The sequence below is a fragment of the Nothobranchius furzeri genome, chromosome 13 (assembly GCF_043380555.1).
Source record: "Nothobranchius furzeri strain GRZ-AD chromosome 13, NfurGRZ-RIMD1, whole genome shotgun sequence".
In the NCBI taxonomy this organism is placed as follows: Eukaryota; Metazoa; Chordata; class Actinopteri; order Cyprinodontiformes; family Nothobranchiidae; genus Nothobranchius; species Nothobranchius furzeri.
Window position 1 is genome coordinate 48,305,021 of NC_091753.1, and position 18,768 is coordinate 48,323,788.

At 42.1% G+C, this 18,768-nt stretch overlaps 1 protein-coding gene across 2 annotated transcripts; it reads left to right on the forward strand.

Moving 5' to 3' along the window:
• Nucleotides 1–1,419: 1,419 nt before the first annotated feature.
• Nucleotides 1,420–18,401, forward strand: taok1a (TAO kinase 1a). Of its 2 annotated transcripts, none has more exons than XM_015951187.3 (20): nt 1,420–1,630; nt 7,443–7,685; nt 10,591–10,662; nt 10,892–10,993; nt 11,110–11,155; nt 11,222–11,318; nt 11,395–11,508; nt 11,608–11,699; nt 12,113–12,206; nt 12,297–12,378; nt 13,333–13,500; nt 13,585–13,785; nt 13,869–14,003; nt 14,196–14,432; nt 16,138–16,266; nt 16,350–16,553; nt 16,709–16,948; nt 17,035–17,247; nt 17,359–17,541; nt 17,638–18,401. In XM_015951187.3, the coding sequence occupies exons 2-20, from the start codon at nt 7,554–7,556 to the stop codon at nt 18,169–18,171; spliced, it is 3,075 nt and encodes a 1,024-aa protein (XP_015806673.1). In that variant the 5' UTR covers nt 1,420–1,630; nt 7,443–7,553; the 3' UTR covers nt 18,172–18,401. The 2 variants fall into 2 exon arrangements, with proteins under 2 accessions (XP_015806673.1, XP_070399322.1); XM_070543221.1 differs by lacking the exon at nt 1,420–1,630 and adding an exon at nt 6,758–6,776.
• The last annotated feature ends 367 nt before the right edge of the window (nt 18,402–18,768 follow it).

Here is an 18,768-nt window from a genome sequence, read left to right on the forward strand (position 1 = left end):
TATTGCCCTTAGTTTTCTGAGGACAGTGAAGTTACAGGCTGTAGTGTATTTTCATTAGACCATTAAAATGGGCGTGAGAGCAAAACACAGTATGTTGAAATTTTGTGTCTTATGCAACAAACTGAGGTAGGAAAAATAAATAAAAAATCACAAAATATTAACGGGGACAGATTTTGCAAAAATCACCTTTGTGCTACCATGTACTGCCTCCAGGTTGGGAATTCAGTATCAATCCAGAGAATACAAGCGGTTGCTGTATCTCTCTGTTTTGGTGGCAGCTTGAATTTCCATGGTGGAATCCAAGACTGTATGCAGGTTGATTTCCCCGTAAACTCTCAGATTGAGAGGGGTGGGGGTGTCTGCAACAATAGCAGGCTATCAGGCCTGTGAGATGTCATGGCGCTCCCGATGACTCGTCCAATCATTTTCAAAAGGCAGTCTATCCGTTTTCTGTCAGTGTTTGGTTATATAAATTATGTGCCTAAAACAAACTGTTTAAAAAGTCTTCATTTGTGATGTCACAAACTGGAAAAGTAAAATAGAACACCTGTTGTGCTGAAGAGAGCATGCCTGCCGAAATGTGCATGCCTTGTTGAAACAATCGCAAATTGCGGACGTAAACGATTAGAATATTGAGCGATGAGGCTATTTTTAATAGATTTAGAATGCGAACACTTTCCTAATTTGCATTTCTCCAGAAAAAAGTTTGTTTTGGACTAGAAATATGATGAAATTATGATTATACAAAAACATGTAATAAACAATAATTAATTTAATTTACACATAAACCATCGTTTTCTAAGGAAACCTGCAGATAACAAACATGTCAATAGTACAAATTTTGGCAGGCATGCTCTTTTCAGCACACCATCACCTCTCATGTGCAAAAAAAAAAAAAATCCGCTGCTGGAGAAGCAGTGGCTCTACTCCAAACCCCTCCCAGATATTTGAGCTTCTTAGCTTATAGCAACATGGGGGGGGGGGGGGGGGGCGTGGCCAGCCCCAGTTTGTTCTGAAACAGCACATTTTGGAAGATACTGAAAATGTCGAGAATAAAACTGATGAAATCACTTTGTGTGAGAGGGATTTAGCGCAAAAGCTTCATCAACGTGTTTTGTATCAACCTTATGTCAAAGCAAAATTTCCACACTTTGAAGCATATTAGTACAGAAAAAAATGGTTATTTTTTTCCCTTGACAATTATTTTGGAACTGCTCTATTATTTACAAGGCAAACAATTGCAGATGTAGTATTTTAAATGATGCTCCAGTGTTTCCGCTTCTGGATGTTCCTGGGTCAGGCAGAGTTTACTGCAACAGGCAGGGCGGAACTGCTGCTAGCAGCATGTCGAAGGGAGACGGACAACCAGGCAGGCAGAGTTAGCTACGCACGCATAACTTAACAATTCAGATGCCAGTGGGGTAGGTTAAACACCCGGTTCGTCAAGAAGACTCCGCGGATACTATCGCGGCTTGTTTTATGGGTGCTTGGGAAGTTTTTCGACTGCCCTCGCTTTTCTTCCCAGCGTATTTTTACAAACGAGAGGCGGCGGTTGAGCGCTCGGCAGCCATCTTTGGACCTTTCCTGGGAGTGGGATCTGACTACTCTGGCACCCCCAGTTACTTCAAGGGTGGGCATTTTAATCTTTAAATGTTTCACTTGTGTGTTTAGTGCAGGGAACTGACAGCACGGAGAACCGTGAGGGTTTTCTTAGTGTTTGTTCTGAGACTGGGCCTGTGAGAGCGTTGTGTTATATTCCCGTACTGTTTCAGTAGACGACATTCTCCACAACAGCGTTCAGAGCTGGCCTGTCAGAGCAGGGAGTTTCGGCTAAGTGGCTAAGCTAACAGACTCCACCGTTTATACTTTTGTTTTATTTAACTCATTTATATCCCTCAGGTGCCAAATGTAGTTTACTGTCAGGATTAGATTGAAACGCAGCAGCTATTGAAGTGATAGTTAATCCCGAAAGTGCTCGTTTAGGCTTTATTGAGGGAACATAATGGCATGTAAAGATTTTTTTTATCACAGCAATAACAGGACAGAATTTAGAAATCAACCATCACAACAACCTTATTTGTTGTAGTCAGACTTAATTAGTGTAACAGGTTTTTATTTATGCTATGCCACTGCAGTTACATAATTGACAAGACCTCTTAAATGACCTCTTTGGAGTCCTTAAAAGTTCAAATTAAGCTAAAAAGTTTTTAAAAAAATCATATTTTTAATGTGGATGGATTGAAATAAGTCAGATATTGATATTTATTTCTGTGTAATTAGATTTTTGAGATACAGCTGCTCTAATATTAAAAATTGGTTGTTTTTATATGAAATTTGGTGTTCTTTACTTAAAGAGCAAGTCACCCCCTACCAGAGTATTGCTCCACTCCCACTTTCTGTTTGAAAAATGTAACAAATGCTGTTGCCTAGCAGACCGAGAGGGCAGAGCCGCTAACAAATACACACACACACACACACACACACACACACACACACACACACACACACACAGGCTCACAATGACATTGTGACATCATATGGTACCAGCTAACGTTCTAGGTTACCTCTTAGCCAATAGCAATAGGGCATATTCAAATACAGTGCAGTTTTTTACATGACAATGGCACAACACTGACAGTTTTAGGCAGAAAATAAAAAATGTAACTAAAATGCACTAAAGTGCTAAACTGCTGACTACATGTGTCTGCAGCATGATTAGACACACATTTATTTAGTTTATCAGAAAAAAAAGTTGGTTTGGGGGTGACTTACTCTTTAATTTCCCACACAAAAATAATGATTTGCCCGTTATTTCTATCCTTGAAAGCTTTTAAATTCACTGTCAAATGTCTCATTGTTTTGTTTGTTTTTGCATTGATGCCAAGGATGTAAAATACGGTATGTCAGAATGTTCACCAGAAGCCATTCCTACCTCCCCATTGCAGTGTTAACAGGAAATGCTGAGAAATGCAGTGTAGTGAGGGCATACATTGGGAATTCCAGCCTTCCAGCTCTGCTGTCCTGTCCTGCTGCATTCTTCTGCATTTGTATGCACTGGTTTGAAGGATTGGGTGGTTTAGGAAGGTATCGACTATCGTCACTTTTTTGTCTGTGGTTGAAAACTCTGATCATGACACAAGACAACAAAGCTCGCTGAGTGGCAGCAATGTTGTAAAAGAACAATGGCAATAAAGAGGCACAGTCTTGCATGGTAATGAGGCTCTATTTCAGGGCTGTGGCTGCATTTGTGTGAAATAGTGTGCTGTTCAGTGTTGTTGTGTGACAAAAGATGTCTGCTTGGACTGGGGGCTGTTTCTCTTCGGCTGGGAAAGAAGAAGTCTTGTGACTAGCGTCAGCTCTGCATCTGCTAGCAACTGATCATCTGAGCGGCATGGACTTAGGAAAAAAAATTCAGTTACACTGGAACAGCTGTGGCAACAAGAGTTTTATTGATAAAAGTGTAGCCTTGAATAATGGAGTGAACACTCATGGATTTATGTTTAAAAGGTTGATTTTAGTCCAAAATGAAGTAACTGAGATAATTATTTTTTTACCATATCCTCAGAAAACAAATAGTTTGGTGGTTTACTTCTAAGTCAAAGATAATTACATCTTTGCCTTTAATTTATTCACTTACAAAGCAAAATCATGACCTTCACTACATTTCTTGTTTTCTTAGGCGTATTAGACATTGTTGTGATTAAACATCATTTCAGAACATGAAGTACCTTGAGCAGAAACAAGAGGGAAACATAGACTAAGTTGTGTCAAATTCCTGGTGAAACATCACTCAGAATGATGTATTTTCTTTTTTAAATTTACAGTTGACAAACTCGCTTTTCAGCACTTTATCACTGCCTGTCAGTCTGGTGTGAAAACGTATTGACTGATTAGTCTGACGCTGGAGCAGTCGCTTTACAATAGATTAAAAAGTAGTAAAATACAAGTGTGTGTGTGTGTGCGTACCTGTTTTTATGTTTTAAGTGGACATAGTTTAACTTTAACCTGTACTGTGTGGACATTTCCACATTATGGGAACATTTTGCTGGTCCACGCAATGCTAAGCACCCTAAAATGTGGTCTTAGAGGTATGATGTGAATTAGCTTTTAGTTTAGATTAAGGTTAGGAACAGAACCCCACTGGTTAATGTTAGGGTATGGGTTAGGCATAGTGGAGTCACTAAAATTAGTGGAAGGCAATGGAGGTCCACACAAACAAGTAAGTGAAACAAGTGTGTGTGTGTGTGTGTGTGTGTGTGTGTGTGTGTGTGTGTGTGTGTGTGTGTGTGTGTGTGTGTGTGTGTGTGTGTGTGTGTGTGTGTGTGTGTGTGTTGGCATGGTCCCAATAATTTTAGACATGCAGACACAAAAGATGCAGAAGCCCTAAGGTAGTAAATACACCCATGAGTCTAAGTGTTGGTCTGCCTAAAGACTAATGGGTGCTTTATTTTGAAGTTAAATGTAGTAAATGTATACATTCCTGGGTACTTTCTAGAGGGGAATAATACTATAGACAGTAAATATTGCTTCAAAAGCAGCAGGTTTATGTTTGTAAGACCTCTCATTAAAAAGGAAGAGATGGGTTTAACCGATGTCAGGACTGCCTTATTAACAGAGCTTGACTTGCTACACTGCATGTTCTATAGAGAAAGAAATGGATCATCATTATGTACGGCTCAAACAAGCTGACAAAAGAACCACCAAAAAGATCAAACAAAAAATCTGGTTCCTAGAAAATGTTTCTCTATCCAAACGTACGTTTTGATGTCTGGCGATGCAGCTCTTACTCTAACCCCGTTTTCAACAACATTTCAATGGATATTTCCAGAGATTTACTACTACTAATTCACACTGGACACATCAGCTGCGTGGAATAGCTGTGGAACAATTTACTGATGTTTTAGCTGCATGCCAGTACACACCGGGGGAATCTCAGTCGCAGGGCGGCTTCTCTGCCGAGCTCCTCGATGAACTTGTGAGATGATAAAATCCCTCGAGTTTGTGCCATCCGCCATTAAACAAAAAATTCTCAACAAATTCAAAAAAAGATTTCCTGTCTAGCCTTATGTTAACTGGAAATTGATGTGTCCCAGAAGTATCCTGCGGCAGAAATAGAACCCAGCCCCACCTCTAGCAACGTGGTGTGGCCTGGCACTTCTGGGATGCACCTGAAAATTTCCACGTTGCGGATGGTTTGAACCACCCCCCCACCTTCTAGACTATAATGGATTTTATTGGAAGTAGTGACGTTCCGCGGCCGTTCCGCGCCGCTGATGCTTCCAGTGTGAAGTAGTGGTTAGGAAAGTTTTACCTCACCAAACTTATTTTGAAGATATTCAACATTTTGCTGCTAATATTTAAATGTAGCCAGATGATCCAGAAAGCTGTTCGAGCAAACTACATTTTAAAGGTCCAACCCTTTTTCTTCAAGTTTCCCCCTTCAAGCCACGCCCCCAGAATACATGATCATACCCAATGCAACGTATATCGTCAAAAAAAACACAAAAACATAACGTTTTATTATATAGCATATATATATATATATTTAAGAGGTGCTGAAAAAAATCGATTCAAGTCTGAATCGGGAATCTTATTTATAAAGGTTCAGAATCGATTGCAAGAACTCAAATGTTTGGCATGTTACAGGTTTGAGATGCACTTTTGTCTGTTTTTTTTTAATCTTTGTTAGGAGAGTTAGTACTCCAATTACTTTTGTGGTCCCATAAATTGAGATGATTTATTTATGAAATCTGCTAAGTTGGCACTTGACTAATTTTTTCCATACTCGGAATTTTGAGATATTCTCATTTATTTTCTAAGTTGATAAGTGAGTACTCAGGATTACTCATGTATTTATTTTGTTATTGATTAATGAGAGGAAACACTTTCCTTTGTAAGAAATCGGAGGCACTTTTTTAAACATGTTTCCACACATACTTAAAAAGTATTTGACCATATTACTTTCAAAGCTACTGTTAGGTAACTAAAGATTTGTTTTATTTTACAAGGTAAGCAAAAATAAATGTTGCCTTTTGGTCAAAAGATTGTTTCTGTTTACAGTTTTAGAATCACTTTAGTTTACCTTGTAAATTTGCATTTTTTGATCATGACCACTTTAAAGTCAAATAAAAATGTCCCATAGCTTTAACTAACTTGTACAACTAAGTAGTTATTCCTGGAACTGAAACTCTTTGTTAACATTGATTGTGAATCGATTTAAATCGAGAATCGATTCTGAATTGAATCGGCACAATTGAATTGAATCTAATCAAATCGTGAGTTGCTCTAAGATTCACATCCCTAATATATATTATTGATCTTTTAAGTATTTCTGTTTTAGGTTTTCTTGTTGTTTACTCTTTATTCTTATTTTTTTACTCCCCCTGTTTTCTCCTGTAATGAATGTTATGGCTGATGTGACACCAAGCTTCCCCCACTGAGGATAAGGGGATTTTCTATTCTCGTCATCTTTCTGTAATCTTTCCAGTTCCTGTTTTAAAGTGGGTTAAATATTTTTTCACAGGCCAACAACAAAAATAAGAAAAACAGTAATTCCCTTAAATGATAATGTAATATTTGACCTGTTAACTTTAATGCTTTGGAGCAGAAAAGGTGCATAAAACCCACAATAATTCAAGCTCAGTTTGATTTACTGTGATGCTCACCTGTTCCAGCCTGATACCCACATCTCTGTGGTTGGGCTCTGAGGAAGGAGTTCATCAGTGAGACTCCTGTGTTCTGTTCATCTTCATCACAGACAACAGTTGCTCACATAGGTAAGTGCTGCTGAACATGGAGAGAATCTGAGCAGCTTGACCACACAGTGTAGTCAGTGTGTTGTGGAGGAAAGATAAAAATTGCAGCAGCCACAGTCATACTGACTTGTCTTGAGTGTGTCACTAAACTGGAGTTAAATCATCTTGGTCTGGAAGTTGGTTGGTGCGCTTTGTATGTCGGCCGAGAACAGAGCTGTTAAAATTCATTTCTGGGCTTCAAAGTCGTCAAATTGCTGAGTAAACTCGGCGCTGAGAGAGAGGAGAGTTTTCAGTTTGTCCGAGACTGAGGAGGCAGCGCTGCTGAAGCCACTAGCAGCGTGGATGCTAATGAATGTAAAAAGAAAGGAGAGGGTGCTCCAACAGACGCGCTAACGCCACAAAGCACTATGGGATTTGTGGTCTTTGCAGCAAAATCAACTGGCGGGCCAGTTTTAATATATATTTGGTATTGCAGGCCAAATAAAAAAATAGACCCCTGGCCAAATTTGGCCCGAGGGTCTGAGTTTGACATTGCATTAGGATTTCTAACTAGCCATTCTTCTATTATCCTGAAATTTCAGTTCTAGTTGATATCAGAACCTCTCCTGCCATAAACGCTAAGCAGAAAGCTTCCCTCCTTCTGATTCGTCACTTTCCATGACTAATATTTTGTTTCTCTCTTTTCAGCCCTGAACACACATGAAAGCACAGTCCTTCAGATGAGCCGTCACTGGGGGCTTTACCGTCGCAGACCCAGATAGTTCCCGGTGACAGCGACGTTGCCCCCAACTCCACATTATGCCCAACAGCAGTCGGGTGGGGAGCCTGAAGGACCCCGAAATCGCAGACCTCTTCTTTAGGGAGGACCCAGAGAAACTCTTCACAGATCTGCGTGAAATTGGACATGGCAGCTTTGGTGCTGTTTATTTTGTGAGTAATCTACGAGAAAATTAAGCCTTAAATGTTTTTTCAGTCTGATCTTTGTTTGAACTGCTGTGGCCTCGGAGAATACAGCATTCTAGTTGGAGAGAAGTGGTTAAAATAAAACAAAACAAAAACATTTTTAAAGAGCAGGTTCACCGAGAAACTGTTTTTTCACTTATTTGTAAAATATGATCGATCATTCTGAGTTTCACATGCAGTCTAAATATGAAAATAGTTTTCTACTATTTCATGCATTAGCTTTCTGATAGAAAAACGATGAGGAAACACTCGTCTGTTAAATGGAACAGATGTGACCGCGGCTGTCCAGAGCCTGTCTTTTGCTTACGCGCTCTGTTTACGTCCCGCCTATCATAGTAGCCTTTTACCTTTTAAATTGTGTATATACTGGCTAAATTAAGTGTGTAAGCGAGTAAGTACCTGCTTGCCACCTAGGGCTGTCGCGGTAACCGCAAAAATGAAATATCGCAATATGAAGAAACCCACCGCGCTGCATCATGGGCCACCGCGATTACTGAACTTGGTACAACTCAATGATGCATGTTGAGAAGGAAGGCTGCACTGGTATCAAAACGAAACGTTACTTCGCCGGTTTTGAGTATGTCAGCTGCTGCGCAGCCAGAGTCCTTGGCCGAGACAGAGCTGCCACCAGCGGCAAAAAAATAAATAAATAAACAAACGCTCGGAGACCTGCTGAAGTCCTGGACAAGCACTGCTTCTGCAACCGTCCCGAAGAGAGTTTGAGCCGAGCTGGAACTCACTCGCTACCTGCAGGAGGAATGCATCCACCCTAAAGAAACCCCCCTGACATGGTGGAGCAACAACCGGGAGAGATTCCCTTTGCTCGCCAGAGTCGCACGCAAGTACGTGTGTGTTAGTGCAACGAGCGCGCCATCCGAGAGGGTTTTCAGTGTTGCTGCAAATGTTGCCACCCCTCTCAGATCCTCTCTCAAACCGTATATGGTTAACATGCTGGTTTTACTTGTAGGTAACAAGGACGTGACCGAGCTATAAATCACCGTCATTCGTGTGTGTGAAAGTGAATTGAAAGTGCGCCCGCCCCCCCCGGCGCGCGCGCGCCCGGTACATGTAATTTTTTATGCTTGATTTTAAACAACTAAACAAAATGGGGACTTGTTTCTTATTTGTTAGATGCTGCAGCCAAATTTGCATTTAAAAGTTTAACCTTCTCCTGAATTTTGTTGTTTTTAAGTTCAGTCGGACTCCGACTGTCGAAGAAACAATTCGTTACTGCGATCTGTGTTGTTACTGCCCTTTGATCTGCACTCAGTAAAGTGTTATTAAAGAAGGCACGGCAATTTTTAACTTTTTTTAAATGTGTAAACATTATGTTTAGATAGTACTGCTATAAAAAAAAGTGCTGCAATAATATCGCACACCGCAATATTAAGCCACCCTGAATCACCGCAGGGGGAATTCCTCAACCGCAACAGCCCTATTGCCACCAAAGCTGCAACTAACCAACCACAGAAAACTGCTTTGGATCTAAAAAAAACAACATTTTAGAGATCAGCTGGATAGCTAGAATTAGTTGACTTACGTTTAAACTGGAAATTTGCCCCCAAAGTAGCTGCTGCCAGGTCCTGATCCGCCATATTTTTGAAAATTCCGCACTGTATTCTGAGGATTTTTGACTAAAGCCGGGCGTACACTGTGCGACTTTTTCACTTTTTTGAGCCGATTTTCCACTCGTGCGAGAATCCACAAGATCGGGGCGAGTTTTGCGCCGAGCGTCGTGTAGTGTACAGGGGGTTACGAGAGGCGATTAACACCACGTGACCAGCTGCCGATCAGCAATCGTGAGCTCGCACGGACTTCTGGCGTGTTTGATATTTTGCTCGTCCCTCGTGAGGGTATCGCGCTGTTGAAGCGGCGCTGCGAGCAGCTGCGACCCAAAAAGTATCAGAACCGCTCACGGCGCATGCGCAATCCTGCATCAACACTGCTTGCCCGCTATTTCCCTAATAACACACATTGTTCGTTTTAATTTCTGCACATTTTTTACTCACAAAGATTGTCAAGAAAGCGTGTTAGTCGTGTTCATGTCAAATTAAACTGATCACAAAACACAGATTTACTTTCTTTATTTTGTTTTCCTCCTCCAACCTCCATAAATCCCTGTGTGTCCTCCTGCAGCACTCCTGAAGGACAACAGGCAAAACAAGACAAAAAAGTCTGACGTATTGAGTAAAAACTGCTATTTTTAGCATATTTTTAGGTCCGACGTGTTGCTACCAGACGTACAGTGTGAGCTGTCCGGTCACATCCGAGAACTGGGTCGTACAGTGTGAGCGCATGACTCGTGAGTTCTGGCCCGCGAGGAAGTCGTACAGTTTGAGCTGAAGCTGAGTGCTACGAGTGAAAATGTCGCCCAGTGTATGCTCAGCTTAAGGGAAGACAACAAGGCTCCTCTCATGTGTCCTTGATCAGTTGGCTAACCGGCAGACAAACAGAGGACAGACGCCTCCGTAGCACATGAACATAGGAACATGCCTTGGTGGTTCCTGGTGACTTATCTCCTAGGCAACTGGGGTGGGATCAAGGCAAGGTTCCTTTACATTGAGAAACACCCCCAGGCTCATTTCTACTTCCTGAAACAGGAGCGCCAGAGCTTTTTCCCCCACAGAGATCGACTCACAAGGCATTCATTTATACTAGAGACCACTGCAGACTTATTGAAAAAAAGGACTGAACTTGGTCTTTAAATAGTATGTTTGAGGATATTTATTGGTTTTTGGTAATAGAATAGTTGAAACAATTTCAATAAGATGGTTTTCTAATGTGTTTAATAATGTGGTCATGTTGAAGGTATTGCTAAAATAATCTGTTGTCTCGTTGACGATCACAAACATCCAATGTTCTGATGTTTTAGGCACAGGATGCGCGGACAAATGACGTGGTTGCCATCAAGAAGATGTCTTATAGTGGGAAACAATCCAATGAGGTCTGATATAGTGATCCATCATTTTTTAATAGCTAATACCTGAATTTATTTACTGTCAGATTTTCAGATAATGGTGTAAAACATTATTTTATTATTTACATTTTGTGTATTCTGCTGCTTATAGTGTTTCATTCAAAAAGAATACCCATTTCTCTCTTTGACTCTAATATTTAGACTTTTGATTGGTTATAAATATTTAAAAATGTGATAAATTTGACTCATTTTGCAGAAATGGCAAGACATAATCAAGGAAGTGAAATTTTTGCGGCAAATCAAACACCCAAACAGCATAGAGTACAAAGGATGTTACCTGAGAGAGCATACAGCTTGGGTAAGATTTTCATTAGACAGTTACTGGTATCAGTATTGTACCGGTAAAATAAAAAGATCATTGTTTAAATCAAGATGAAAACACCATTTCCTACTAAAGGCTTGATTTTATTACAGCTGGTGATGGAGTACTGTCTAGGATCAGCTTCAGATTTGTTAGAAGGTGAGTGGCTGTGAAATTAGACACTCAAATCCCACTGTGACATCACTGATGATGCGTACCTTCCAGTTCACAAGAAGCCTTTGCAAGAAGTTGAAATAGCTGCAATCACCCATGGTGCTCTTCAAGGTTTGGCCTATCTTCATTCCCACAACATGATTCATCGGTGAGTGCCTTAAGTGTTTCAAGCATGCCAAGACATTTTGCCGCCAGGCGTTTCAAAGCTTCGGTGTGTTTGACAGGGATATCAAAGCAGGAAACATCCTGCTGACAGAACCCGGCCAGGTGAAACTGGCAGACTTCGGCTCTGCCTCCATCGCCTGCCCTGCAAACTCCTTTGTTGGGACGCCATATTGGTACGCTCAATTTTAAAATGAGATCTTAGAGCAACTCGGCATATTCTCCACAGGTCTATTATTTACATTCTCACTTACTGCTTTTGTTTACATTCCCAGGATGGCCCCAGAGGTTATTTTGGCTATGGATGAGGGTCAGTATGATGGAAAGGTGGACATCTGGTCTTTAGGAATAACCTGCATCGAATTGGGCAAGTTAACTGTCATCAATGGAACTTTTTCTTTTCTAATTTTGAATACTTAAGTAGTTGTTCTACCCAGTTTTCTTTTCCACTCTTCCTGGTTTCGGTGTCCACATGCTTTGGGGACTTTTTTACTGCATTGTTTCTCATCTGTGGTGAAGTTTTCCATAAGCAGTACTGTAATTATCCAACAGTCAGTCTGCTTTCGTCGAGGAAGTGCTGTTCCTGTAAAAGTGTAAAAAATGAGAAACATCCATGTTGATCTTCTGCATGTCAGCTTTGTTGGATTTTATTTTATCCTCTTCCAAACTGAATGAAAGCTCGAGTCAAGTGCATACTTGGTACATGTTCTCAGTGGTCTGATAAGTTACAGCTTAGGGTTATTCCCGTTTGACTCATTTAAAGTGCTCTCTGGTTTGTAGCCGAGAGGAAGCCTCCGCTGTTCAACATGAATGCTATGAGTGCCTTATACCATATAGCACAGAATGAAAGCCCAACTCTGCAATCTAGTGAATGGTGAGTTTTGACGTAAATGTAGTCATTGTTCATTTATCAGCTGCAGTCTTAATCTCGCTTGTGTTTTTTTTTCCCCCCACTCCACTGTAGGACGGATTATTTCCGAAACTTTGTCGATTCTTGCCTTCAGAAGATTCCTCAGGACAGGCCAAACTCCGAGGAACTCCTAAAAGTGAGATACTGAAGTAGCTGCTACAGATATCTCTTTTCGTGGTTAGTTCTTAAAGGGCCAGCACCACGCCTGAGCCTGTGTAGGGGAAACGCTGGTAGTGTTTTATAGCAGAAATACTAATAAAGAAATGTAAAGTTGCCTGTCATTGTAAATAATTGGGTGTAACCTGTAAAATTCATCCAGACTCCCTCAAAGTGCTAATTAGCTAACCCACTATCAAAATAAAAGTAGCATTGCCTCTAATATTTATTTATTTATTTAACCAGGAAGGTCCCATCGAGACTAAAAACCTCATTTTCAAGGGAGTCCTGGCAGCAGAAGTTACATTTACAACATTTTTCAGTTACACAGACATGGCATGTACAAAATAACAGAAGGCAGTCACAACACAGGGAATCCGTCCCAAGGGCTCTCAGTCTGGTTTTAAATGTAGTCAAGGAGATAAACTCCGTTAATTTCCAGTTTTCCTGCAGCCTGGTCCTTGCAAAAGGAGCAGAGTGAACGAAAGCCCTTTAGTCCAGTTCGGTGCGAGCAAACAGAACACAAAGTAACAACTGATCATTTGCATGCTCTGTTAAATAGCTCCATTTTGGTGAAAACTAAACTTTTTTTCTTCATTTAACAGCTGGAAATGCTGGTATTTTATCAAGTTTAATCAAAAGTGGACCATATATTACACAAATAATGTGTGTTAATTGTTATTTTTTAATTTAACGGACAAACTAGACTTTTATTTTTATGTCAGGACGTTTTTTTAACCACTGCAATGACGCAGCAGAGAATAGTTCTGTTCCAATTGCCATCCTCGCCCTCCCCTACTCGGTAGAACGGACTTCCTGCTGTACTTGCCAAGAACATACTTGTCAAGTACACAAGAACGTACCAGCATCCTTGGGTATTGAGACACGGCCAGTGACTTTAATTCTAGGGGTGTGTTCTGTGTTCTTTCTCCAGCATGCATTTGTGCAGCGTCCGCGTCCAGAGTCGGTTCTAATAGACCTGATCAATCGCACCAAGGATGCAGTGAGGGAGCTGGACAATCTGCAGTATCGTAAAATGAAGAAGATCTTGTTTCAGGAAGCTCACAATGGTCCCATAACTGAGGCGCAAGATGACGAGGAGGTTTGTTAAAAGGCTATAGCTTGTTGCTAATATTGTGTTGATTGTTGTTGTGAGCTTGTTTCTGCCTGCCGTGTGTTTTCACAGGAACCAGAGCACAGTGTGAGTAGAACAGGCACGGTGAACAGCGTGGGGAGCAGCCAGTCGATCCCGAGCATGTCGATCAGTGCCAGCTCCCAGAGCAGCTCCGTCAACAGCCTGACTGACGCAGGCGATGACCAGAGTGAGGGGGACATGAAGGGAGACCACACAGTGATGTCCAACAGCTCTGTCATTCATCTCAAACCTGTAAGATCTCATCAGTATCTGTTCAGATCAAACACACGTTTGCATGATTTATTTTCATTTAGGCTTCTTTTTGTACCATTTAGGAACAAGAGACAAGGAATGAAGAGCCAGAGCTTCAGAACCGAGCCACAACAGAGCCACAATCCCCTTCTGCACAAACTCAAAGGCCAAGAAACCGGAATCGTGAACACTTTGCTACAATACGAACAGCTTCAGTGGTAAACACACTTATTCTATATGTGCACAAAACAAAAGGTTCATTGCTGCTTTTATCTGCAGGACAAGCTATGCTTTAATCTTAACAAGGAATCGTCACAAATCCCACCTCATGATCTGTCAGTGCTATGAGGATGAAAAGACTTTTTCATTTATCTAATCCATCTCGGGGGGGGGGGAATGTTCTTTTTCAGCTGACTCGCCAAATTAAGGAGCACGAGCAGAATTCCGAGTTAAGAGAGCAGATTTTGGGCTACAAACGCATGCGGCGCCAGCATCAGAAACAGCTGATGGCTCTGGAAAACAAGCTGAAGGCTGAGATGGACGAGCACAGGCTTCGCTTGGACAAAGAGCTGGAGAACCAGAGGAACAACTTTGCTCAGGAGATGGAGAAGCTGATCAAGAAACACCTGGCGTCCATGGAGAAAGACGTAAGCTTTCCACTCGTTTTCTATTTGTTTGTATGAAATGTTTACATCACTAATAAAAATAACCTGGTTTTCTCCTGTGTTTGAGTTTAATAAACGGGTCAAATTAAAAACCTTTGTTCATCTGGCAAAGATTAAAAGAGATTTCTGAGTTTAGTGGATGTGGAGCAACAGTCAGTTTTAATTTGCAGGATATTTGTGTGCATCCACTTTGTTCATTTCAGCATTTAAGCTATTGCTGCTGGATTGTTTTATCATTGATGTCGTTCGTATGGCATTCTGTTATTTAAAGCAGCCAGACATGATTACTGTTTAGGACCTTATAAATGACCCGCACTAGTCGCGTTTCCACTACAGGAGTTCTGGGAAATTTCTGGGAGGGGGAAAATCTTGTGTCTCCAAACAAATACGTCCCTTTCAAGATTTTGCTAAAACGACGTCATAATGCCACTGACTGAACATTGTGTGATGTCACTGGTCAGCGCCCAAAAACATCTTTGGACAATAAAAATAGGGATGCACCGATACGATACTGGTATCGATACCGGAATTGGTATCTGTGCCGATACCAATACCGGTATCGGTAAAAGTTAACCGATACCAGAAACCGATACCAGTGCAGTTGCTTGAAAATGGCTTCACTGTAACTTGTCATTTCTGTTCACCTAATATTTTAGTTTTGTGATGATTTCCATTTATATATTTTACTTTTTATCTACCTCACAGTCTTTTCCTGTTGAAAGCAGAGAAGAAAATAAAATCTGTGTTCCAAATTATTGCATTTTTTTGTGTGGTAGAAGTATCTGTATTGGTAATCGGTATCGGCGAGTACTCAGATCCAAGTATCGTATCATATCGTTGCTCCCCTAAATAAAAACATTAAAAGTTTTATTTTCTCAAATTAAGCCATCAATTGTTTCCATTCAGGGGACCAGGAGAGCGGCAGTGTGAAGTAAAAAGTGGAACTGACCTAGGGCTGGGCAATAAATCGAAAATGTATCGTTATCAAGGTGAAATCCTTGATATATCGTGATATTGATTTTAGGCCATATCGCCCAGCCCTATACCGACCAGAACAACCATTTTTACGATGCTCTGTTGGCGACCAGAACACGGCCAACGTCGTTGGGGATTTCCGTCATATGGCTGTGGCCATTTAGAAACAACATTTCTGAAGCAGCATCAAAGCTGCTTTTTCTCTTTTCCTTCCATTCTGCTTCATTAGTAAATTCCAGATTTACAAGTGCCAGTTGTCGGACGTAGTCTGCTGCTAATTTCCTACTGAGTGACAACCAATCAGCATGATTTCAACACAAGTACCCCTCAGCAACACTAAAGCCTATTTCATACTGAAAGCATCAGCGGCGCGCAATGGCAGCGGAGCTTCGCTGCATCAAATAGAATCCATTATAGTCTATGGCGTGCTTCAAACCGGCCGCGGCGTGGCAGTTTTCAGGCGCGTCCCAGAAGCAGCACACCGCGCCTCGCCACTAAAGATAGGACTGCGCCCGGTAAAATAGAGATGCGCACATATCGGTGAGGTTACCTGGAAGTTCTAGTAGTAGAAACAGGCCTATTGTTCCGCCGCTCTACCACTAAAGGCTCTGGATACTTGTGATTGAAGTCTAGCTCAACCGTTCCTACTGTGTTGGCCATTACTGAGCATTTATCAGTTTGCTAATGTTTTTTTTTTTTTTTTTTTTTTCAGTCAAAAGCTTGTAGCAATGATGAAAAGAAGTTCCAACAGCATATCCAGAATCAGCTCAAGAAAGAACTCAACAGCTTTCTGGAGTCCCAGAAACGGGAATACAAACTTCGCAAGGAGCAGCTGAAAGAGGTTAGAGGCTTGAACGACAAATAAACCTCAGAGAATTACAAATGTAGTTGTACTTATTGACCTGAAGTCCTCCTCCTCTTCAGGAGCTGAATGAAAACCAGTCAACACCCAAAAAGGAAAAACAGGAGTGGTTGTCCAAGCAGAAAGAGAACTTCCAACACTTCCAGGCTGAGGAGGAAGCCAACTTACAGCGCAGACAGAGGCAGTACCTGGAGCTAGAGTCTCGCAGGTTCAAAAGGAGGATCTTAACCGCCCGTCACTCCACTGAACGGGACCTAGTGAGAGAGGTCAGGACTTATAAATACAGTTTTATTTCTTCACAAGCTGAATATTCAATTCAAAGATACTTTATTAATCCCAGAGGGAAAAGGATGTCTTAGTCTACAGTTGACAGGTAACGTTACTTTAATTCCTGCTGAAGTCTCCATGTGCTCATCATTAGGAGTTAAACAAGCGTCAAACCCAGAAGGACCTGGAGCACGCCATGCTTCTTCGACACCATGAGTCTATGCAAGAGCTGGAGCTCCGTCATCTCAACACCATCCAAAAGACGAGAAACGAGCTGATCCGCACGCAGCACCAGACAGAGCTCACCAATCAGCAGGAGTACAACAAGAGGACAGAGAGGGAACTCAGACGCAAACATGCCATGGAGGTTCGCCAGCAGCCCAAGAGCCTCAAGGTTCGCTTCTGATGTCTGATGACTTCAAATGTTCTTTTGATGGGCATCACTACTTTTCTATGTAACACCTTTTCTCTGCTGCTTAGTCAAAAGAGCTACAGATCAAGAAGCAGTTCCAGGACACGTGTAAGATCCAGACCAGGCAGTATAAAGCACTGAGAAACCACCTTCTGGAGACCACGCCAAAGTCCGAGCACAAAGCCATCCTTAAACGGCTGAAGCAGGAGCAGCACCGCAAGCTCGCCATTTTGGCTGAGCAATACGATCATTCCATCAACGAGATGCTTTCCACTCAGGCGGTGAGTTTAGTAATGCCCTAGCAGTCAAATTAAGAACACACCATGCCCCCTAAGGAGAAAAATTAATGTCCTTAAACATATTTTACACCCGTTTCCTTTATTTTTTCTCAGCTACGCCTGGATGAAACTCAGGAATCTCAGTGCCAAGCCTTACGAATGCAGCTGCAGCAGGAGCTGGAGCTTCTGAATGCCTACCAGAGCAAGATCAAGATGCAGACAGATGCTCAGCATGAGCGTGAGAAGAAGCACCTGGAGCAAAGGGTGTTACTCCGACGAGCACTACTAGAGCAAAAGGTTCTCCTCTCCATATATTCTTCTCGTGTTGGCTTGTCCCGATGTCTGAATACGTCCGTTCCTCGGTTACTCATGACAGTTGTTTTGTTTTTGTAGATTGAGGAGGAAATGCAGACTTTACAGAATGGACGGCAGGAGCGAATCCGGAGCCTGCTGGAGCGCCAAGCCCGAGAAGTCGAAGCTTTTGATTCAGAAAGCCTGCGCCTGGGGTTCAGCAACATGGTGCTATCAAACATCTCCCCCGAGGCGCTCAACAACAGCTTTCCCGGGGCTTCGGGGTATCCCAGTCACTATCAGCAACTGCACTCGTCCATTAGCTCCCAAGGGTCCCGCTGGGGGGGCAGCCGCAGTTCGAGTTTAGGCCCGAGTCACCAGGGCAGCCATCACCACTATCACTCCAGTCAAGGAGGAGCACCTATGCAGCATAACTGGGGGCAGGGCATGCATGGTGGAGGGGGTCCGCCTCCTTGGGGCCACCAGTCTGCTGGATCTCGCAGCAGCGGCAGTATACAGAACAGCCCCCAAGTGATGGGTATGACACCCACGGGAGGGCACAGTGAGCAGGGTATGAGTAGGAGCACCAGTGTCACCTCTCAGATCTCCAATGGGTCACACCTCTCCTACACTTAGACCCCCCCCCCCTCCCTCCTGCAACACTACACCTGTACAGATGTGTGATGAAACAAATGTTGCTCAGGTCAAAAGGGCTGGGAGAGGCATGGCCTGTCCTCACAGCAGTTTATCGGCACACACACACAGATTCTTACTCGTATGTTACAGAAGCGGTCTGAGTGTCAGCATCCCATGTGTTTTTATTCACAGTTCTCTCCTACGGAGAATATTCTTTTGTAAAATCATAAGTTAGCTCTAATCACAGCCATTGCTCTCATGTTGCACAGAAAACGCTGTTTAATGTTAACCATGCCTCTAGAAAAGTAGCTTCAAGCGCTCTCATTTAGCAGGTTTTGCTTCAGGATCTTTTCTTTTTAACTTCCATTCACATTTAGTGACGCACTGGCCAAATTTCTGTGGTACGGTGGAAGACTCCTCAGAGTTACCTGAGGATGCTTAGCTGTCTACCAGCCTGCTGTAACGCTCATCCATGGTCAGTGGGATCATTTCCACGCATCCTTTTTACTGTTTACTTTTTCTTTTTAACTGAAACCAACCAAAATGGGACTTTTCCGGATCCAGAACCAAAACAAATTGTTTCAGATGAATGCTTCT

Bases quoted from the DNA above. Each gene is read 5' to 3' on its own strand.
- taok1a (XM_015951187.3), top strand. From the start codon at position 7,554: ATGCCCAACAGCAGTCGGGTGGGGAGCCTGAAGGACCCCGAAATCGCA. The intron at 10,663-10,891 runs GTCTGATATAGT...CTCATTTTGCAG, and splicing joins GTGGGAAACAATCCAATGAG to AAATGGCAAGACATAATCAA. The intron at 16,554-16,708 runs GTCAGGACTTAT...GCTCATCATTAG, and splicing joins AACGGGACCTAGTGAGAGAG to GAGTTAAACAAGCGTCAAAC.